General features: G+C 41.5%; 1 protein-coding gene across 2 annotated transcripts in view; it reads left to right on the plus strand.

Moving 5' to 3' along the window:
* LOC124292282 (cilia- and flagella-associated protein 221-like) overlaps nucleotides 1-24,947 on the plus strand; it is a 157,980-nt gene that overhangs the window by 99,893 nt on the left and 33,140 nt on the right. For both annotated transcript variants that reach the window (XM_046729348.1, XM_046729349.1), the window contains 5 exons: nucleotides 1,419-1,610; nucleotides 1,970-2,122; nucleotides 4,551-4,651; nucleotides 7,962-8,048; nucleotides 22,655-22,786. In XM_046729348.1, the coding sequence (XP_046585304.1) occupies nucleotides 1,419-1,610; nucleotides 1,970-2,122; nucleotides 4,551-4,651; nucleotides 7,962-8,048; nucleotides 22,655-22,786 (665 nt within the window). The remainder of the gene's footprint in view (nucleotides 1-1,418; nucleotides 1,611-1,969; nucleotides 2,123-4,550; nucleotides 4,652-7,961; nucleotides 8,049-22,654; nucleotides 22,787-24,947) is intronic.

The following is a 24,947-nucleotide window of genomic DNA, read 5'->3' on the forward strand; positions in this document are numbered from 1 at the left end:
GAACACAGTTCACTGTCAGTTGCAGACACTAATTAGCTGCTGGGGCTCAGAGCCAGTTAATACCTTGTCACAACACGTCCTCACTTAATCCCTTGTCATTACATTTAGCTGGGGTGCACAGTGAGGTTAAACTGAATTGTGGAACCAGCTACCATTGGGGCATTTCATATAATTGTAGAATAACCATGATTTTTATAACATCTCTGATGGAGAGAACATTGTTACAGTAAAGTTGCTCTCATATGCTTACACATTTTATATTTGTATGTCATTGGTCCCCTTTTGCAGGTTTTTTGTTCATTGCAGTTGCATTGTCAGTATGTTTTAAAGAGTCTGAGGATATGTTATGACGGTTTCTTATTTGTGAGGAATATGATATGTCTCAAATATTCTCAAACCAAACATGGATAGTGTTGATCACATGATTACTTTTTATTTATTCATTTAGCTGACTTGTACCCAGGAAAATCACAATGAAGAAATTAAATGAGAATTGTTTGAATTCATTCTTTTTCTGACTAACTTTCTTTGAGGGATTTTTTTTATTTTTTATTTTTTATTATAGGATATTTATATAGCGCACATATCCACGCACTAGTGCATGCTCAAGGCGCTGGTATTTTTTCCCTCGATCATTGGATGTCAATCTCAACGGCACATCGCATTATCAAACTCAACTCCCTGGGGATTATACAACTCTTGCAGCCACTAGGCGCACAGAGTTATTGTGGCTTTCTCATCCTAACGAGGTACCCATTCACAGCTGGGTGGACTGGGACACATAGTCACAGTACTTTGTCCATGTTCACTGCACGTTGCTGTACCCGCAACTAGGTGTTTGCATGTATTCATGTGGCCACCATCTGGTCAAATACCAACGGATTCATGGGTTCTTTTAAGTGCAAAGGGTTGTGACAACACCGAAAGAGTCTGCACACAAAGTTGACAGGTGGGCTCGATCTCGACACCTCAACCTCGCTGGATCACTAGCCTGGCGCCTTAGCCAGCTCGCCCACCGCGCCCCATTTGAGAAGTAAATGGTGCAACTGAGGCAAAAATTGAAGTTCATCAAAGTTTTGAAATAATTTTTGATCAAATAGTAGTGGGCATATTTTTATATGTGAAAAGGAGACATACACCACTCAACTTTGGCATGGATCTTTTTTGACATTTACAAATTGTCTGAAAATGTTGACTTTATATTACATTTCTTCAGCAATCTGGAATAATTCAAACACAACTGTGACTATTTCTGACAGTGAGCAGCTGTTCATACACTTTCAGCTGACAACTCAAAATCTCTTGAGACTTATTTCTTCCCAATGACTTCTTATTATTGTGTGCTTTGAGCATGCACTGTGCATGGATATATGCACCATACAAATGGACTATTATGATATATTGTGTCTGCATTTCAGGATGAGGTAATCAAATTATCAGCCTTTGTAGGCACTGAGAGTTCCTATCTGGAGGAGAAACCGGTAGATGATGTGGCACTTGAAGATGTTACCGACTCCAGTCATGAGCTTGCGGAGAGGACCAAGAAAGAGACATTATCTCCCCCGGAAGCACTATTTAAACCCATTGAATATCCTCCTCTTCATATATTTGTGAGTAATGGTCTTGGAGTTACATTTTAACTGTAAACCTAAAATATTACATGTAAATTTTACTTCTATGACTATCTGAAAATTGTGCTTACCGGTTGTATCGATGGCAGCTTGTATATATGATTGACTGAATTTGTTTTGTGAAATAAGTAGGGTGGTGTGTGTTTAAAGTATAAATGTGTTGGTTTAATGTGTAAGCTGTAAGTTTGCCTAGTGGGATCTTCCTTAACAATGATAACACCCACAGGTTTGTCTTGTCTAAACTCAGTTATTAAAATGCTTGCTTACATGTGTGGCATATTTAAGCATATATTTTGTAACTGTAATGGTTATTTGTGAGGTTTTTTTATATGTTTCAGAATCCAGCCCCAGGGTTACAGGTATTTCAGGCTCCCATCCCATATGCTGAGGTTGACCCAGACTTCCATCTGTGTCCCCTTCCCCGCTATGCCAGGAAAGATTTTACGACCAACCCTCATGCCTCCACACAGAGACACTATCTGGATAGAGAGGTGAGCCTACTTGCTCCCACCGGAAGGCATATGTTTACACAACACAATGTATGATGAATGTACAAAGATAACAATATGATGGCAAAGCCATTCGTGAATGTAGGTACTGCCAGCTTTCTAGAAACTTCTACATCTCATATGGTTAGCCTAGTGGTTAAAGCCTTTGCTCATCATGCCGAAGAACAGAACAGAACAGAATTTTATTTCAGTAACAGGCCTCCGGCCCAAAATACATGTACATAAATTGATGATAAGTAGAGCACATATATATTTCATTTAGATTTGTGTTTCTTGTCAACAAAGTATAAAAATAGACATACATCCTTGATAATATTAAAAAAATTTACTCTGTAATATTGATATAAAATTAATAATTGATGGACATTTACTAAAATATTTTGATATGTACTTATTTCTGATATGAGAATATGCATCACAGATATAAAACACATGCCATTCATCTTCAACAACGAAGATACCATTTAATTTACAAAACAGGCAATGCCTTTCATTATATGCAACATCAGTGTATCTGCCCGTTTCAACTGCTAGTTTAAAATTACAGCACCGAAATCGGGCATATATAGTTTTTAAATATTGAGGGATATCATTATTTATCAAGTAGCTCTCAACATTTAACAAAGATTTGAATTGCTTATAGTAAAGACATTTACAGTTACTGTCCAAAGATGAATGCCAAGATTGAAATAAATTATCATGTAGTCTCTGTTTAAATGATTCCATAAATATTTTGTGATCACCAATTTCCTGACTTATGCCGAAGATACAGGTTTGATTCCCTAGATGGGTACAATGTGTGAACCCCATTTCTGGTGTCCTTGGCCTTGATGTTGCTGGAATTATTGCCAAAAGCGGCGTAAAACTAAACTCAAACTCAAAGTGACACTAAAGTACTGTCGGAAATAGAAAAAAACTGTTTTTTCGCATTTATATCTACAATTTATGTAGTTAATATGTGAAAATGTGAAATATCTGTTAAACTAAGTTCGGGCTAACTACAGTCTCAGTGGTAGGGAGTGAGGAAACGTAGAAAAAGGACTTTACTGAGGAGAGATTAGTGCAGAAATGAGCAATGCAGTTTTTTTCTAAGTCGAAAGCAACTTATTTGGAACAGACCATGACTTTATGCAAATTAGTGTGCGATGACATTGTATTACAAGGGAAACTTTTTAAATGCCCATTTTGAAATTAAAATTAGCTTCATTATAAACGATAGCTGACGTAAAGAATAATAACTTTAAGACAAAAACTATAAGGATTCAGCTCCCAAGATGTCTCGCTATCACTATAAAAAGAAACAGGTAGAAGGGGTCATCTCAAAAGCAAAACCAGGATGGGTGTCACAGACGGTGGTGGGGGTCGGGCTAGGGGATAGAGATATCCGGTAAGATGAGATAATCCTTTGGGGGAATTAAACTGGGGCAGTAAATGGCATGTTATAACAATTTACAAATAATATCCAGTCCTGTCGATCTTCGGGTGGTCATGTCATATATATATATTTTTAGACATTTAATACAATGACTAATGTAAGCTTTTCTATGGGTATCATGCTCTTTTAGATATCTCAACATAAACTTTATGAAAGAAAGACATGTAAGTTAATCAATAGATGAGACATGTACAACGCACATTAAAAAGCATAAAATATCTTTGAGGTGACCCCTTGTGCCTGTATGCAGCATATGCATTTTATGCCAGGTGAGTCGACGGTCCGTCGTCATACTTGGCTGAGCGACCTAATTGCCATCTATAGTCTGATCTATTGTTTTCAGCAGCTATTCATATTTTTTCTAAGTTTTGCCCAATTTTATGAGTAAACATGCTTTTCTGGACATCCTATTACGCATCCCGTTGAATGCCCAGTTAGGCTGATGTGGGTCATTTCGACATATGCTATTTGCAGTTGTGTAAAGTTTAGGAATACAGAGTAACAGCCTAAAACAGGGTTTTTTTCCTATTTCCGACAGTACTTTAACTCTACATCTCATGATCGAGATGTCAGCAACCAAGGGAGGTAACTGTAAGATCCCATTCACTTCTGACTGAGGCCTTTTCCTAGATCATCCACTATTTGCTGACATTCCATCCTCAGATATTATTTCAGCCTGTTTACAGCATGGGACTTGTTATATTAGCTTGAGCAAGGTACTCTAGTGTTGCATGTGATTTTAGTGATCATGTATTTCACCAGACTGAAGGTATGTTTTGTTTTTGTTATGGTGTCTTGGGCCCCCCAGAAATTGCAGTGAATGATCTGCTTCTGTTTTCAGAGGCCTTGCAATAACTTTCTTATTTTCTACAACTGATTTTATGAAGCATTTTCAGATTGGGTGACATTTATCAGTTTAATGTTGTTAAGAACTGCATTTACCCTGTCTCTTTATTATGCTTGTATATCTGACAGGATGTTGTGCGTGGTGTAATGGGGTGGAAGAAGTTCCCATCTCAGGGTCTCACTTCCCTCAGCAACACCCCTACCCTCTCTGCTGTTTGGGTGGCCAGGTGGTAAGTATAGTATGACCAGAAATTATTGAGAATTTTAGAAATATGTTAATTGGATTTCTACTATAAACAACCTTGAACAGCTATCAAGTGCTTGGTTTCATTCAAGAGAGACAACTCCGTTAATCCTTTTTCATTAGTTTGTGAAGAGTTATCCCCCTTTAGTTATTTGCTAGCAGACAACATTTTCTGTGATCCTCAGTATGGATGATTTAGAGAAGAGGAAGTTGATTTTAGAGTATTATAACAAGGACATCAGATCAGCTAAAGTGATTTCAAGTAGAACAGAAAATTGGCTACAGAAATTTTAACTGGGACAATGTGATTTTCTCAGATGAAAGTTCTGTGTGGCTGTTTCCTAATACACTGAAATTCTGGACCAAACAAACTGAAAAACCTTTGTATCAGCGCCCAAAGTACAGTCCGAAATTTAACGTGTGGGGTGGCATATCTGTGTTAGGGGCAACGCCCCTCTGTGTATTTGAAGGGAATATGAACAGTGTGAGCGGTACACAGATATTCTCGAGGGACATTTACTTCCATCTGCTCACGTGTTCTATGGAAAGTTTTGGATTTTCCAGCAGGACAACGACCCAAAACATCGTTCAAAGCATTCACAGGCCTGGTTTCGGACCCAAAATATGACATTTGTGAATTGGCCAAGCTTTTGCCCTGACCTAAATCCAATAGAAAATGTTTGGGGACTTGTGAAGGAAAGTGTCAATAAGAAAAATCGGACAAATATTGCTGAAATGAAAGAAGAGGTGGTCCGATATTGGGACAGCATGGACCAACTTCTTTGATCAGTAGTATGCCCTGCCGCATTGAAGCCTGCATTGCTGCCCATGGTGACTTGACGAAATACTCACTGTTCACCTGTCTTTCAATCTGGTGTTATGTTTTGCTAATATTCACATTTAATACGTGACTATGAGTGAAAAAAACATAAAAAATTACAATCTTAAATTCTCAATAATTTCTGGTTGTACTGTATATTTAATTGCCAGGATAAAATGTAATTTATATGTCATGTAGAAAATGGTCAAATGTAATGTATGTTATATTCGGGATTACACTTTCTCGGTAAGGTACAGATTCTAGTACTTTGTAACCTCAGTACCAGTTGTCAGACTTACATTTTTGTGGAAGCCATATTGGCTGATTAGGTTACTTTGCTGACTGTGTGTGCTGGCAATTATTGACGGCCTCTGAGAGTGTGAGCCCAAATCCTGGATAAGATAAGTGATAAGATAAGATAATACTTTATTATCCCGAGGGAAATTTTGGTTACATTGTAAAACACTTAGAACACAACAAATTCTGTCTTGGCACATATCAGGAGAGTGCCCTGGTTCTCCATCGAGAGCACAGCCCTTCTGACATTCTGGGTAATGCAGAAGGCTGCAGTGTTTGGGAGTCTACATATTCTCCGGAAAGTTCTTGATGGGTTCGACAAGGCAGCATTCCTGGGAGAAGTCCCGTTCACTGCCTGGGCTGCGTGTAGAGGGGTCAAGGGCCCTGAGCTGATAATGAGCCTTAACAGCCTGACTGTGCCAGGATCACCCAAACCCTCTCTGCTGGATACTACTGTATCTTTAATATGTAAAACATTATAATAAGGGACTGATGATGTCCACCTCTCCCAGGTGGGCCTAGATAGGGGAACTGTATTCCCTGAACTAAACATACATCACCCAGTTAGGGCTGAACCCCCTGAAGCTGGGTAACTACTAGGTTACAGACAAACAAGGAGCAAATCACCTTTCAACTCCGCAGCCCAGTCAGCCTTCCTCCGGTAGTGACACCAACCATGCTGGAAATGGGACTTGCCCCAGGGGGAGGCACACAACCCGACCAAGAATATTTTGATCAAACCACCACACTACTTGAGTGTGCGAAAGTGACAGGGTGGCCTGAAAATCCATGTGTCAAAGGCAAGTTAAGCTGCATTGGGACAATGCCATGCCAATGTATGAGACCAATCTCCGAGACCAATTCGGGGACTTAAAAATCCCAGGCGCGCCATGAGCCGGTTAAGGCTACAATTGGTGCATGCCCCTCAGGAACCTTTGCATGAGCAAGTGGCAGCAGACCCAAACTTCTAATGGACGTCCGTGTCAACCTCTTTCCCTTAATGATGCAAACTCTGCCGGCATAGAGCCAATTGGCCCCGAAATTTCTGACCCTCGCTCTTCTTCTTCCTCAGTTGCAGATATTTCTGAAAATCTTGTTTACATTTTGTTTAACTCTATTTATGAGGAAATTTGTGGTTTACCTTCAGAAAAACGGAGGCCAATTAAACAACTAATCATGTCTTTTCCCCAAAATGAAATTGATTTACTTAATGAAGCTATTTCTCCAAAACTTTCTCTGGACTGTTCATTATATGAAGCTAATTGTTGTGTCTATGCTGCCGCTCAAACTTTGGAGGAACTTCACACAGTTTCCAAAGAAAAAGCATCTAATGATAATAACAACAGACCAAAGGAAAACCGGTTTCTAGTAAAACTTAATGAAACTAGAAGAAGCATTTCCTGGACAGAGCTGTGCCTTAAAATAACATCGTCAGGGAACCCAGTGTAATATAAGACAACGAAAGAAAAGAACCTTCTTCGAATTGTCGATTCCCTTAATGCAAAATTAAAGGTTTTTGCTGAAAGAAAGAAAAAATGGGAAAAGAACAAATTTATCAAACCAAATATACTCTTTAGAAACAATGAGAAGCATTTATTTTGCCTTATCCTGACTCAAATTATTTGCTTCTCTCCCCTTTCTGCCCGAAGTATAGTGGAAACCTCTGTTTCCATGTTTCCAAGAACAGTAAAAATATCTCACCCAAATGCGCCTCCCCCCATGCATGCACACCATCATCCCCATGACCATACGTTAACTCATCACTCTCTCCATTTTGCCCAACAGTACGGTTGGGAGGGAGATTCCTCTGTTGAACAATCCCGACTAATCCTCTTTTATAATGAGAATTGGTGCTTGGATCTTCTTCATATATCCTTTGTGCAACTGCAATTTTATTGCTGAGTGCGGCGTAAAACTAAACTCACTCCAACTGCAAGTTAAGTTCTGTGCCCCTCTTGGCGATAACGAATTTGCAAATTACTTACTTGCAAACGCAAAGAGATGGACAAATCACTTAGACTCATCTTATGAAGGCAGCCATCATATAGCTTGAATATTGCTCAGTGTGCCAAATATCAAACTTAATTAGTGAATGTGTATGGGTATGTTGGTGCATTAATGTTAAAAAAATTGATTATGTTGTCTACATACTATTGAAGTTAATTTTATTGACTTGCAGGGATGACCAGTTCGGTGATGAGATGCTGTCCAAAGATGTTCCCGCGTTATTTGATGGTCTCCCCGAGGATGACATGGAAACCATTGAGTAAGAATGCATTTGTTGTTTTGGAATAGGTCTTAAAGCTTAATAGAGAAAAGGCCCTTTGCCTACAGATGTATTGGCAGAGGCATAAAATTTAGCACATCATTTGGCTTGTCAAATGCATGGACCAAGTTTCATTCCAGAAACTGATGCAGAATTTAAAAACTGGGCTTTCATGAGTTAAAATTAAAGTATCCTTAAATCCTCATTTGCTAAACAAACACTTCACCTTAACCCTGAAGTTACTGTGAAGACAATGGAGACAATGTTTGTATTTTTCCTTATCCTGACTCATGTATCTTTGCTTGTCTCGTTCCCTTCCCGAACGTTAGTGGAACACTTGTATCTCCTTTTTGAAGCTCCCTTCAATAAAGCAGACGTAAAATCACTACTCACCATGAGTTGTCTTCGTTTCGGTTTTGGCGGGAAAACGGCGCCACCCGTCTTCCCACGCTTCACTCTCTCCTTCTTCGCCCTAGTGGACGGTTGGGAGAGCACCTGTGTCTCCAATAAGCACTATATCCTTTGATAACGTAGTTATTTCCCTATAAGTTACCTTTATAAGGTTTCAGGGAGTATCCTTCTACAATATGGTTTGAAATTTATTCATAATTTGACTGTTTATTCACGGTTTTACGTGATTGTTCAGTTTGTTTACATTTCATGAAAACCTCTTTTCGTTGTAGGTTTAGGTTCTCTGCTGCAGACCCGCATTACTGTGCCCTAGTTGCACAACAATATGTACTTCCAGCTCTCGCTGTAAATTATGTCAGCAACTAACAAAAATTGAATTTAATAATTATTATTTCTTTGTACTTAGAAACGTGCTAAGGGTAAATCCAGGCGGCTGTTACAAGTCATGGCTAAACCGGCTGAGTCCCTTAAGAGCTGTCTGTCGTTGTCAGACGACATACTTCCATCCAGTGACCTGCCGGAGGCGTCTTCAGAAGATGGGCGTGGGATGTAGTCCGCCAATACGTCGAAGGAAAGATCTTCTACGTCGGACAACTCCTCAACCCATACGAAGAAGAGGCCATCTTCGTTGCAGAAGAAGCCTTACACCCCTAAGGCTTCAATGAGATCTACTGGGTGCTCTTCACAGACTGCAAGGACCTTCTCTGCCGAGATCGTCCCGATGGAAGAAATAGGCTTGTACGAAGAACCGCCTATCCTCATCCCAGAGATACTGCATAAGAAGAAGACGCAGGCTTCAGCAACAGTAACGTCAGCACAGTCTGAGTTACCTTCTACACTGGCAGCAGGGACCCATGGGTTACAGCGATCCCTGGACCATATCGCTACCCTCTCAGATGCGTCATCTCTACAGTCATCGCAGGCATTCAACCCCGGGACCTTCATGCAGCAATTCTCCCAACAGATGATGGACCTGATGGAGAAGCGCTTCGCTTAGGAAAGGACCTTGCATGGTGGTCAGGCAGCCGCCTCTCATGCTCAAGTCAGGACCAGTGCTGCATAAAGGACCCCGCACCGGTGGTGCATCTGAGATATCTACAAGAGGTTCTAGCTCTAGGACTAAAAGCAGACCTACGCTGCACGACGTCAACGAACCTGCGCGAAGGAAGGGACATTCATCCGACCAAAATAGATCGTCATCTGATGATGCTAATGAAGAGCCTTCACGCAGGCTACATACATCACAGAGAGGCTTACACCTCCAAGAAAATACAGAGATGTCTCAGGACTCAGACCCTCAACAAAGATCTCTCACCTGCGCGAAGGTCGTCAGATAGATCATCAAGAATGTCACCATCACCATGCAGGTCGTCACAGGATTCACCACATAGGAAGGCAACCCCGGACACGTAGACGCTCACCTCCACACAGGTCGCCATACAAGATCTCCTCTTAGAACTACACGATATCGCTACCATCTCAGATACGACATCTCTACAATCGTCGCAGACATTCAACCCCGGGGCCTTTATGCAGCAATTCTCTCAACAAATGATGGAGATGATGGAGAAGCGCTTCGCACGCATGATGGACAGCCAGGCGGTTCTCATGCTCAAGTCATCAACCTCAGAGAGGATCCAGAGCTGCACGAAGGACCCCACACTGATGATACATCTGAGAGGCCTACCAGAGAATCTAGCTCTAGGACTAAGAGCAGATCTATGCTACATGACGTCAGCAAATCTGCGCGCAGGACGACACGCTCTTCAGAACCAATGAGATCGTCATCAGATGATGAGGCTAATGAAGAACCTTCACGCAGGCTACCCACTTCACAGAGAAAGAAACCTACACCACCTAGAGGGTCTAGAGAGACATCTCGGGACTCAGACCCTCAACAAAATCTCTCACCTGCGCGAAGGTCATCTGAATTATCTTCAAGGGCGTCAATAACACCTCGCAGATCGGGATTCACCACGTAGATGCCACGCAGATCGCCACGTAGATCGCCACGCAGATCTCCAAGGATATTCGACGATCATATACCAGTGGACATGATACAGAGGACGATGGCGGTATCATATTTTCGGACTCAGAGATAAAATATTAGATGGCTAATGGACTGGACCTGGCGTCACCCTCAAAGGAAGAGATCTTCGCCGGCGCAGAGACTGAGGGACACGTGTTAAATTCAAGAGGGGTACTCTTGTCCGAATTCATCACCTGCGCAGATCTTCAGACTGAATCCAGGACGGGATTCACATCGTTGAGAAAATTTAGATAGATATATCTACATCAGAAGATAATAATGGGACTCATGTCCATATAGAGATCTTCACTTGCGTACAGATCTTCAGGTATTCACATTGGCGTGGTTCAGCAGCAGCCTTGCTAAGGCTATGAAGTTACAAGATTGATGTAAACTACAAAATCAGCAACGACTCCCTTTGTAGAACTTACAACAAAGTTGACCATCAACTCTACAAGGACCTGTGTGCTTCAACACAAAGAGGGTATTTTACGACACTTCATTGAGATCGATGAATGCAGTCTACAAGTGGCAGCGCTGAGGAGGTGTACACTTCAGCTGATCACCTGTATAAAAGGACGACTGCATTATCTTCAGGTCTGAAGTAACAGTCACAGCAGCCAGGGAAACTGCCTACCTACATCGGTATTACGCGGCGAAATATTTCGCGCGTTTACCATGCAACCCTCTATACACATGGTCACTCGTATAACTCCGGAAGGCTACGGACAAGACCGAGTGTTGATAAGATATCAACGACTGCACAAGATTCTACAAGGACCTTTTTTCTGCTACACCGGTGACGTCACATCGCGGGAAGCTAAAGGAATCAAAATGCTTCATTTTGATTGGTCCATGAGAGACAACGCCCTGCGCAGAAGTCGGATGTAGTTCATTTGTCAGGGAATTGTTACAACCAAGTAACAACAACCTTTCAACGAGGGAGGAAGGCCTCAATTACAGTCCAGTTAGACGGGAACTACGTGATTCGGCTGTCTTCACGGGGTTAGATACCTTCCCTGTCAGCATTGTAGACGATTCATCAGGCGAATTGCAGCAACATACATTTGACGGACTTTTGATGACGGCAGCCAGTCTACTTTATATAGACTTCACAACGATGGCAGTCACAGAGTCGGACATTGCTTCGTTTCCCTTACGGACATGGCAAGGGTTTCACGGCATAGCAGTACCAGTGGACCGTTGGCTAAAGATACAACAGATGGTATCGCAAGCTCTACTCTCTCCGTGGCCACTACGACAGTGGTAGAGCCTGTTGGGCCTCCTCACATCAGCACAGGATATGACGCGCAGAAAGAGATTACAACTACGCCCACTACAGGTCTTCGTGAATGTACATCTGGATGATCCGGACCCCTTCGGACTCCCGGACAGACTAAAACCACATCTAATATGGTGGACTCAGAGATCGAATGTTTGCGGAGGCACCTACTTAGCAGAGCCGGAGTGCAAGACGCATCTGTATGTGGACGCATCGCTCCAAGGTTGGGGAGCACACCTCGACAACGAAGTGTCAGCTGGGAAATGGACAATAGACGAGAAAGATCTGCACATCAACATGCTGGAAATGAAAGCAGTGATAAACGCCATACTCCACTGGACCAGCATTTTAAAGAATGCTCATCTAACGGTACACATGGACAACTCCACAGTGGCGTTCTACATAAACAGACAAGGATCAACAAGGTCGGCGAACCTTCTGGACCTCTGCTTTCAACTGTTCAGCATAATAGACAATCTGAACATCCACATAAAAGCATGCCACATCCCAGGAGCCAAGAATGTGATAGCAGACGCACTATCTAGGCCAACTCAGCCATCCCCAACAGAATGGATGCTACATCCAGAGATCTTCAAACAGATCATACAAGAGATAGGAGCGTCACTAATAGACCTATTTGCCACAAGATTCAACAATCAACTGGTAACATTCGTCTCTCCAATACCAGATCCACGAGCATGGGCAACAGATGCTCTAAGCATCTCTTGGGAAGGACTAAACGCTTACGCATTTCCACCACCAGCTCTAATACCGAAAGTGTTGCAGAAAATCATACAGACGAAGAACCTGCAACTGATTTTGGTCGCGCCTTACTGGCCAGCGAGAATATGGTTCCCCATTCTCATACAAGAACTTAAGGACCGCCTCAACTGCAACTACCAGAGTGGATGAACTTGCTAGTACATCCACACACAAAGCAAGCACACGGCAACCCACAGGTGTTCCGGCTACACGCGTGGAGCGTATCAAGGCGAGCTTGAATAAGAGAGGATATTCCGCCAGAGCAGCGAAAGCAGCAACACGCAACTTGTACGACGACAAATGGCGAAGCTTCGAGACCTACGCCTTCAAAACAGGCTTCACAGCCATAAAAGCGACACACCCTCAAGTGGCGGACTATCTTTGTCACCTAAGACAACCGAAGCGGTTGAAAGGGTCAACACTCTCAACATACCTAGCGGCATTGAGCTCAGTTATCACTATGAGGACGAGTGTAAAACTGACTAAGGTACCAGAGTTACTGGCCTTACTACGCTCTTTTAAACTGGAGGACCAACAACAGAGATTTAAAGCTCCGGCGTGGGACCTCAACATAGTTCTATGGCATCTCACCAGTGACGCTTATGAACCATTAGATAGGACATCTTTTGAGTTCTTGACGCAGAAAACTCTATTCCTGATCGCCTTAGCAACAGCAGCAAGGATGACGGAAATACATGCTCTAGGCTTTGAGAGGACACGATTTGACGAAAATCGAAACATTGTGCATACGGGACTGAGATGGGACTTTATAGCAAAGAATCAACTGCCAGGTCAACCGGACAGACAATTCCACATCCCAGCACTATCATCAGTCCTTGGGCCACAGGATACACAGGACCTATCCTTATGCCCAGTAAAAGCATTGAAAGTCTACCTACAAAGGTCTAGGACCAGGAGACGAAAATTCAAGCGTCTTTTCATCCCTATATCGACAGCGACACAGGTGGAGATCTCTCGCACTACGATATCAATATGGATGAGAACTGTCATACTACGGGCCTACAAAGCAGCAGGACTTGATCCTCCAAGAGCCTCCAATCCACATGAAATTAGAGCTCTGGCGTCAACACTCGCTCTACATGGGAATTGCTCTATCACGACGATAATGGAGGGCTGCTTCTGGGAATCGGACATGGTGTTTGCCAACCACTACCTGAGAGACATCGCCACCGAGGACGTCTCTGGCATTCACCATTTCGGCCCACTTGTTGTAGCACAACAATTGACAGTTCCACAAAGGCGCTGAGACGGAGTCTCGCCCTTTTATCACATGACTTGCAAAAGCCTACACTCAGGAGAGTTACAGCTTTAGTGTCCATATGCACGTCTAAGACAGACTAGCATAAGTGATAAGACCCAGTACTTGTAACGACGTGCTTTCATTACATAAAAGGGTCGCTTCTCCACTTGATGCTTGCATCAAGAGATGGAGTTGCAAAATCCACATAATAATGTTAACAGAAGCAAGGACCAAAAGTTAACAATTGTGGTCCCCCCATCAGAGAAAGCTGGAAGTAAAGGGTTACAGCAGCAGCAGAGCCTAGCAGTAAATAGAAGTGCTACCAGGAAGTTCCCATAGGGGGGTATGCAAGACGTAAATCACTAATTGGAATCCAGAAGTGGCTTGTCCCACCACCAGATCCGACGGATTCTACAAGCAAAGATACATGAGTCAGGATAAGGAAAAATATGTAATTTTCTGAGTAAAATTGATATTTTATACTTATCCTGACTCATGAGGTAAGCCCTCCCAACCTCTCCGCTAGGCACTTTGGATTTCCCTGTAAATCGAAGTGTCGGGCTAGCTATTCGGAGAGAGTGAAGCGTGGGAAGACGGGTGGCGCCGTTTTCCCGGCAAAACCGAGAGGAAGACAACTCATGGTGAGTAGTGATTTTACGTCTGCTTTATTGAAGGGAGCTTCAAAAAGGAGATACAAGTGTTCCACTAACGTTCGGGAAGGGAAGAAGACAAGCAAAGATACATGAGTCAGGATAAGTATAAAATATCAATTTTACTCAGAAAATTACATGTTTATCGCTCACCTTGACATTTTCAGAAGGAGGTTGTATTTTGTTTTTTGTCTCCCTGAAACTTAAAAACTCTTCTCTGCAAATCTATTGAATGCATCTGTATCATTTTCTCTTATCTTGTTCTACATAACCAAAGATGGACTAAAATAAACAATTCATTCTGAAAGATTGAAAATGGCCACCTCAGTTACTTAAGGAAGTATGGTTTAGCAGTCATTACCATATTTAATGTGAGTATCTTGCTCACTGTTTACCAAGAAAAACAGCAATGTAGAGTGGGATGTGCACAATACATACCACTATGCATGCCATAACTTTTTTTATCCCCTTTGTGTGTATTACAGATGGATATATGTAGTAATCAGTTTTTCAGTCCACCCTCCCATCCAAAATTGTATTTTCTACTGACAGTGTATCTAAATCTACTAGGTTTCTTTCATGAAACTGAGCACAAAACCAATAACAGGTGATAAACTGGTGTCTCTTGCTGTGAAGAGAGTTTTATAATGCTTATTTTTTGTTTCCATTGGAATATATTTGTTTATGAAATAATGATATACAACAAAATATGAGGTTAGTCAAAACAAATCTCTGAAATGTTTAAAGGGTGTCCTAATCCCAAAAAGCAGAACCCTTGAAACAATCACAATTTATGGTTGGTTGCACTTGGTTTGTCTGCACTGTACTTAAATTGGTATGGTCTAAGAAATGAGAACTGAGACTCCATTTATTGAGTTTATTCTGTGTTTGACAAAACATGGACATTTCATTGAGAAATATAATATATAAATTAAATAAGATATTTAAATTAGAGAAAATAAGCAACAAATTATCCACCCAGAAACCAGATGTACACCCTCCTCAGTTACCTTTAAATATCACAGCACAGGTTAAATAAATAAATATAAAATTATGAATATAGTTCATAAACACGCACATAGCTTGAATATCTAAAGTTCTTAGATCTTCATCATGGGAGGTCCAACTGCAACAAGGAACTGCAACCTCATATTCTGGCCACTGTTATACTGTTCCTTGTGTCTCCTTAGCCGATTCTCATTCTCTCGGTAGTCGGCTTTTCTGGGTGGTGGGGCTGCACCAAAGTCTATCTCTGTCGCTGATTTCCACTTTCTGTATCAAACAGATGAACCGGAACAGGTTTGGATGATTGTGCTGTAGCGTCTTTCCCAGTCTGGAATGAAAGCTCTCTAATTGTTGTTTGTCCTTGGACCAACTGTCCACTTATTGACCTCAGTCTGTTCTTTATGTGGGATGAAGAGACCCAGGTCTTCCGTTTTTCTCCAAATCGCTTGGCAGAAGTGAAATTAACATCCTGTCACACTTGCTTGGGGAAACTCTGTTTCCGCAACTAGGATGGCATCCATTTGGAATGGAAGTTCATTTGTGTTAAAGTAGGTGTCAGGGGATGATGGTTTGGTGTCTGCTGCATGTTGGTCTTCAACAGGGTGAGTGAGTGAGTGAGTTTAGTTTTCCGCCGCACACAGCAATATTCCAGCTATGTGGCGGCGGTCTGTAAATAATCGAATCTGGACCAGACAATCCAGTGATCAACATCATGAGCATCGATCTGCGCAATGGGGAACAGATGACATGTGTCAACCAAGCCAGCAAGCCTGACCACCGATCCCGTTTGTCGCCTCTTACGAAAAGCATGTGTTACTGAAGATTCATTCTAACCTGGACCTTCACAGGTGTCTTCAACAGGGGAGAAGAGTCTGGTATAGGTGACTTCTTTTGACTTTTATTAAATTGTATAAAGAACACATGGATAAGGGAGCATTGTGCTCAGACTAGGCTTTCTTCCACTTGATCTTGTCACATGTGAGTCATGTGTGTCAACTGTTAGTTGTAACATATCCGCACTGGAGAAGGGAGTATTGTACTCAGACTAGGCTTTTGTTCAGTGAGTGGGCAAGTCCACTATGTAATTAGGTGTGATCAGCATAAACTTCCAGCCTGAATTTTCATTCTGCATATTGGGAGTTCTGCATTGTGGAAGTGAACCGTTTAAAGAGAAATTTAATGATTGATCCATCTAACAAAAGCTACACTCCTACTTGCTCACAGAGAAACATCTATGTCCTCTGCAGCCTGAGTGTGAGAAATCCACACAATTGATCTCCTCACTCACTCCCACATATGATTGGCACACAGCAAGTTTTAGGTTCCAACAACAACTAATTGCTGAAAAATCAGCAGCTCTTGGAATGCTTTGTAAATTGACATTACTCTTTGACATATGACTCACAGGACAGCATATGTATCCCAATGAGCAAGGACTGTCATGCCCCCAGGGACTGTCAAACAAGGTGTTCCCTGTTTACAAAAGGACTCGATGAGACTACCTGTGATACACAACCCGTGATACACAACTGCAGCTTCCTCGACGCAGCTCCGAGGTTTGGGATGTTCACTCGGCATCTGCTCCACTGGAACATCATGACTTCATGGCCTCTCTCAACCATAACCTGATATTTCCATCACACCATGGTTGCTTCCTCTTTATCCTCAAAGTCAGACATTACCAGTGAAAAATTCCTTTTGCTTGGCATTTTGATGGCCCCATGGTTTATCACTCATCACAAAACCCCTATTGGTGTTTTTACACTGCTGGGGAATCAGCGTCAGTTCTTTCATCTACAACTCTCTGATAGCCAGTCAAGATGAGGTTTCCCAAAATCTGACATTTCAAAGTCTCAGGTTCACTCCCCTCCTGTCTTCTGATTGCAGGTCAAATTCAACAAGTAAAGGCCTTCTCATTTGAATTGTAGGAACTTTGATCAGCTTTTGGTCCATGCAGGTCTGTCCTCCAGTCTGATTATCAACTGGTGGCAACATCTGCTTGGCCTACTCACATCTGCTCACCTGTTAAGGGTGTCTCCAGCTCCAGCCTCTTCAAATTTTCATGCAACTTTAATTCAACCCTTTTTTCTATCATTTCCCATACACATTGTTTCCCAGTCATGGAACCTCTTTGACCAATTTTTGTCAACTTTGGGTTCACACCTGAAATGAGTGTTGGGACTCCAGACTGGACAGCTCCCTTTCAGCACTGGCACATCAAGTACCTGGAATTCCAAGCAATGATGTTTGACCTTTGGATGTGGAAGCAGTTCTGTAGGGGTGCCTGTCTCATGTAGCTAATGCACAAGAAGCTCATTACATGAGCCAGGCAGTTATCCAATGTCCTGGAGAGACTCCTGGATTTTAGTTTCACTTTCTTTGGTCTCACAGACAACATCTTATTCACATCACATCTTGACCGCCTCCGTGGTGTAGTGGTTAGAGCGTCCGCCCAGAGAGCGGAAGGTCACGGGTTCGATCCCCGACTGCGTCATACCAAAAGACGTTAAAATATGGTACTTGTTGGTCCCTGCCTGGCGCTCGGCATTAACTCATTAAGGCCGAGAGACGCATATATGGGGCAAATTAATCAGCTCCTCACAGCGAGTGACGTGTTTATGGGGCAGGTAATTAGCAGTTTCTCACAGCGAGAGCCCCATACAGTGGTCAACAGAAAGCACCTCTTATTCAGCGAGAGACGCACATGTGTGTTGTACTTTTAAAAATCGCACTGTACATTTTATTTCAACCAATTTAGCAGTACTGAGCAAATGTTAGCTTTTCTTACGAGAGATCCCACCTTTAGTATCAATCGGAAGAAGTATTTAAAGTGTTTTGATAGCAATTGCTAATCATTATCATAGGCTTGTACAGCGTTTAGCAAATGAACGCATGTCGGCGAGAAAGGGGATTATGATGTTTTTACAGAGGTAAGTGCCTGGTACTCTTCCTTGGGAATGGATACTAAAATACTTCGTATGCACCTTGATTGAATTAGATGTAATGGTTTAGAGGTTACTAAAAATTATATTTCCTTCAACTACCTAATAAATAGGAAACAATATACGAAATTTCAAGGACATACAAAGAATTCAAACACAATAGAATAGTTTGAATTTACTTTTTAGGCATCATTACGTTGTCATGTTTCATATACTGAAACATAATGTATAAACACAAGTAATTATACATCCAAGCTCGAATAGATTAAACATAATTGAACTTACTAATTTGAAGTTTACTGAATTGTAACTAGTTGTTTTCCATAATCTAAAGTTCGTAATGTTACCTAAGCGAATATAAAGTGATAAGTCGCGCCTTTGCATCGAATACATATATACATGTCAGTGTTATAACAACAATGAAATGTTTTACTATGTTTGTTACAAAAGACAGTAAGTTGGTAGTTCAAAACATTGTCACACATGGACAGAAGTAATATCATAAGTTATTACGTGTAAGCCATACAAACGTCTTTCAAGCATTTTTGTTCAAGCTGTTGAAAGTTTCATGTTGATTTGAATTGTCAGTTTTCTATGCAATTTACATGAGCATTCTGTAAAACGTTTGTATTTGATCTGTGTAATTATCAAATCCGGTGCAATTATCACGTGTATCAATCAACTCAGTTACGGTATCAATACACATGCGTATAATCATTCAAGCAGATTACAGTAATGAGATAATTGAACGCCTCTTTTCGACTTTGAAATAACAGCCTCCGGTAGAATGCATATGTAGTTACGTCCTTGTTGAAAGGTTTGTCCCGTGACAAGTGTAAAATAAACAGATGCGCTGTTATATCATTGGACGTCTTGCTTTATGGAGTCACTCCCCTCTCTGTGATGTTTATACATGCATGCACATCTGTAATCTTATGAGCCTCGTTTGCATTCAGTAAAGATATAGGCACGCCAACCTTCATAAATATTGGGGGTGGGGGTGTCAACTGCAAGTTTATACACTATAATAATTCAGTATAGTGTCACCTCGTGAATTCTGTAATGCGTGTACTCTAGTTTGGATAGTCATTAAGTATCAAGGTGAAGATTATATTTACATGTACAGCAAACCATTATGTTTTATGTACTAGTTGTGTGCATAAAATGTATATGAAAATAAATACTACCTCTACTCAGTGGTTGGATTTCAATCGCTTTGTTTTACTTATCGAAAAACACTAAAATGAGGACAAATAAACTCGCCAAAGTGACTATCTACTCCTATTTGTCTTATGTGTTTATTTCATACATCGTTACCAGTGTGTATGTTTACAATACACAAACTGTTACATGATAGCTTGAGTTGATAAAGCCGAAACCCAGCATATCGACTGGTCAAGGATATAGCCAATAACCAATCTCTATCCAAGCTGCTGAGTGACCAAACGTGCTCTTCAGAAATTTCGCCCACGCCTCGTCACCTGTCCTTTCCTCTGTGACAGGTATCTCATGATACGATTGGTCACAGATAACATATGACCAGCCACTACATTGAACAGTTGAGATACCGAATGTTCTATTCGGGAAATTTGATGACTCCCTATCACGTGACTCTTTGTTTTATGTCTATGCAAGGAATATGAAGTATACATTTTGTATATGTATGTTTGTATGGTCACGTATGTTTTCTGCATTAAATCTGTATGAAATAAAGTGCAATGCTATGAATGTGCTTTGTGCTAGTCACAGACTAGCGTTATAGTACTTTCTTTAAAATAATTAAGTAAACACTAGAAATGTATCCATAAAACCGCTATTTTAAATTCGAAGATTATAAAGTATGAAAGTAAATTCTTCTTTACCGTATGTCATTGTCATAGATGTTTTGTAAATTTAAACCTCACACAATGATATAAGAGAGAGAATTTGTTAACGTGTGTCTCATCTGTTACATACGAAGAATACATGTGTATGCATATTGTGATAAAATATAAATGTACAAGCCGACAAGAGGTTTACAAGAGAAACTTGCAATAAAATTACATAAAGCTTGCAATACACGACATGTATTCACACCTGATTTCTTTCAACATATATCTTACGACACAATTAAACAATCAGGACTTGTTTGTACGACTAGACAGTTTCCTGTGATCCCCGAAACCTGCCAGGGAAATCAGGTGTGACTAGCACTAATTAGTCTCGGCACAGAGAGTGGGCAATCAGCGAGGGCTTCCAGGTGTTGAGTAGTGAGGTGGCTCTCGGGCTTAATGAGTTAATGGGTACAACAAGGACTGGTCGGCTCGGAGTCAGTATAATGTGTCTGAGTGGGGTATTCATGCTTCACTGCGGCATGATATCTCAGTGGGCTAGCACTATAAAACCAGCTTAAGTCTGGGCTAGTACAAGCAGCCGCACATACCCATACACACGCATGCACCTTGTCATATGAGCGAAATATTCTCAAGCACGACGTTAAACCCAATTTCACCTCACCTCACCTCACATCACATCTTGGGCATTCCAAAAATTTTACCATGGCAACTGCATTGTGACAGCATTAAGACACTTTGTCAGCGCTTGGCCTAGCCATTTACAAGAAACACTGATTTCTAGCAGATTTCTGAGCTATGGCTGTTCATCAGACACCTTGCCTGTCTCTATTTTGCAGAAGAATGTTGTGGAAAACATGTTAATTTCAACCTAAAGTGCATGTACATCATGCCGTTGCTTACAGAAAATCAGTGTCTTGCTCCGTGGGTATGCTGGAGACTGGAATGGCTGAATATGAAGGGACCAGACATTTTGTGTCCATGGAGACGTTTTCAACATTATGGGAACACAAGAGATTTACCTTGAATTGGTGGTCCATGTGTGCTCATCACGTCAGCAAGACCTGGTGACATTCGGCTGACCTATCTAAGGAATTAATTCCAGACTGCCCGTTTGACTACTCGGACCATTCCTGGCTTTCCGTCCAATCAGTTCCAGGACAGTACAGAAACAACTGAGGGAGCACAACATCTGGTCCCAACACCCTACAATACGTCCAATTTTGTCAGTGCAGACAGCATCTACGGTACAGGAGGCAAGATTGGGATGGTGTTTTGTCACTGTTGAGTCAAGATTTCAATGGACAGCTCAGATGGCAGGGCAAAGCTGATGCATGCATTGTTCCATGTGAACATTTTGGTCGCAGAAGCTTTATTGTATGTAGCGGCATCACATCTCATGGTCGGACACAACCTGTTATTGCCAATGGCAATCTGATAGGTCTGCGATACAGGGATGAGATCATTGGGTTTCAGGTGCAGCTGTTCATTCAAAGACTTCACTCCTCAGCAAGATAATGCCCGTATAAATGTCACCAGTTTTGTAACAGATTTCCTGAGAAAGCTAAACATTCTGGAGCACACCCCTGGCCAGCTGTTTCTCTGGACCTGTCCCATTTCATGCATGATTGGGATGAAATGGAGTGACATTTACGTCAAGCCCAGAATCAGTGATTGACGTTAGCTAAAATTGGGACGAGAGTGGGTTCAGACATAGAACAATATTCCCTAAGTTTTCGTCATTCATTTATTGTCATCTATGCATCATCGTTGTCAAGCCTGCATCAACCCCAATGGTAGACACACATGATACTGAATTTGTGAACTGACTTTTGACACAACATCTCTTTAATGGCGTGTCACGTTGTCTAGTCTCAAATCATACAGATTTTGATACTATCCTGTGAACAATTAAATAAGAGTTAGGTATAATCCAACCAGACATCAGGGCTGGTAACTTAAAAATGTTACCAGCCCCAAATGGCTTTAACCAGACCACATATGGTGAATTTACTGAGATGTATGGAATATATAAAATTTGCTGGCTAGCTGTAAATTCCGACCGTCCGTCAGAAATCTAGCCCGTCTCAGGCGGTTGGGCGGGCCTTATTTCATACACTGATAATGGTCATAGTACAGTCTATTGTAAGTACTATTACATTAAATGTAACTGAGGCTGCTTTGTACACATAAACTCAATAATGTTTTTGCCTAAACATGGAAATGATCTTACACACAATAATGCAATTTTTTCAATGACTACATCAGAATTTCCTTGAATACTTTCTAAGTTTCCATGTCCAGAAGGGCATAACACACTGGCAGCACTGCATGTTTTTCATTTCAAGTTGCTCTGCAGTGCATGGGTTCAGGTATGTATTTTTCCAGACTGGAACTGCTTTCAAACAAGTAATAACCTTGTTATATTACAGGGATGAGGAAATGGCAGAATCTAAATCTCGGCTGTGTGGCATTGACCTTACCCCAGAGATGGTGAACGCTCAGTTCAAACTTATAGATGGGTCTCAGGCATCATCATCAACGTCAGATGACAAGTTGTCTAAGTAAGTTGCCCTAGTTTAGATAAGGATGCTTTATTTTATGGATAATTTCTGATTGTCGATCATGTAGACAGAATTCATGTAATAAATGAGATGCATGATCACATTTTCAGATGAATTGTCAGAAAGTCAAGTGACCTGTTTGCCCATAGTCCATGAAAATATCTTTACTTCTCTGCCTTTCTTCACAGATATTTTGTAAAGTTTATGAATTGAATGTGTTTTAAAGGGACACTGATCCAGAGCAATTCCCTGGGACTAGTTGTTGCATTTGTTATTTTTCTTTCCCCCACGACTTCCCAGAATTCTTTACTGGGTTTCGATCTCTGCTGATTTAGCTATGTTCATTTATCATGCCTCCATGTACAGAAATAACATAAATACAAAATGAGAGTCTGCAATTCAATTGAGGTGTGTGAACTTTTACAGTTTTATTTTTTATTTATATTTTTATATTATGTCTGATTGTTTATATTGTATTGTAATGTACTATAGACCTGTGGCCTTATTAAGAACTGAGATAAATATCAAACAAGAGAAATGAAAATACAGACTAGCATGGAGACAAAAAAAATATTAATTATTAGCATCTGCTATGTAACCATGGCAAATGCATTCCACCTGACTTTTGTGTGTAGAATTAGCATACAAAACCTTGCAAAAAATACATATTTTTCCTTATCCTGACTCATGCTTAATTGCTTGTCTCCTTCTTCTTGCGAATGATAGTGGGACACTTGAATCCCCTTTTGAAGCTCCCTTCAAAAAAGCGGCTGAAAATCACTCACCCAGTGTTACCTCCCTTAGGTATCTTGGCGGCAAAATCTGTCACATGACCAAACACACTCTTCACTCTCTCCTTCTTCGCCCTAGAGGACGGTTGTGAGAGTGCCTGGGTCCCCTATATAGCACGATATCCTTTTAATTTTAGGCCTTTACCACTAAATTCTGTTTATTCACGTTGTTGACATGATATTTCATCTTGTTTGCAATTGATGAAAACTTGCTATCGTTGCAGGTACCGGTTGTCGGTTGCTGATCCGCATTTATTATGTCCTAATTGCAGCTTTCGCTGTCAACTTTGTCAGCATTTATCTGAAATTGAATTTAATAATTATTTATATTCCATTCTTACAAGTCTAGACGGCTTTTACAAGTCATGTCTAAATCGAGTGATTGCGCTGATAACCGTTCATTGCTGTCTGCTGACATTCACCATTCCAGTGATTTACCGGTTGCTACTACGGAGCATGTTGCTGTGACAGGTGGAAGCTCCGGCTCCAGGAAGAGGTCGTCAACGTTAGACTACCTTGCCAGCATAGATCTACAGGATGCGTATCTTCACATCCCGATACATCCGGACTCAAGGAGATACCTACGATTCCTCTTCAACGGACGTCATTTCCAATGGGAGGTGCTTCCATTTGGAATATCGTCGGCCCCCCTGGTTGTTTACTCGAGTGACAAAGCCTGTCATCACATATCTACATCATCGAGGTCTACGCAGTGCGTTTTACCTGGACGAAGGGATTCAAGCTCATCAAGATCCCAGTCAACTCAGACTGCAACTAGACTACACCATCAGGCTACTAACTCAACTAGGATGGCTAGTAAATCTCCTCAAGTCGGAACTAGAACCCACACAGGATCTTCCATTCCTAGGAATACGGCTCATCACATCGGCGAATCGCATAGTCGTTCCAGAGGAGTGTTGGGTCAAGATACAACACATGATATCTCAAGCACTACTCTCTCCATTACGACTAAAAAGTTGGCAGAGCCTACTTGGTCTTCTCACATCAGCACAAGACATGACACTCAGAGGAAGACTACAACTGCGCCCACTACAAGTGTTCGTGAACGCTCATCTAGACAGTCTGGACTCCTTCGGACTACCGGACAGACTGAAACGATACCTTCTATGGTGGACTCGGGAAGTCGAATGTTTGCGGAGGAACCTACTTATCAGAGCCGGAGTGCAACACTCATCTCTACGTAGATGCATCACTTCAAGGATGGGGAGCCCACCTCGACAACGAAGTGGCAGCAGGGAAATGGTCGAGTCAGGAGCAGAGTCTGCACATCACCATGCTCGAGATGAAAGCAGTAATAAACGCCTTACTACACTGGTCCAGCATACTAAGGAATGCTCAACTGATGATCC

This window comes from Haliotis rubra, unplaced genomic scaffold (genome assembly GCF_003918875.1).
Source record: "Haliotis rubra isolate DU_JTF1 unplaced genomic scaffold, ASM391887v1 Scf511, whole genome shotgun sequence".
Taxonomy (NCBI): Eukaryota; Metazoa; Mollusca; class Gastropoda; order Lepetellida; family Haliotidae; genus Haliotis; species Haliotis rubra.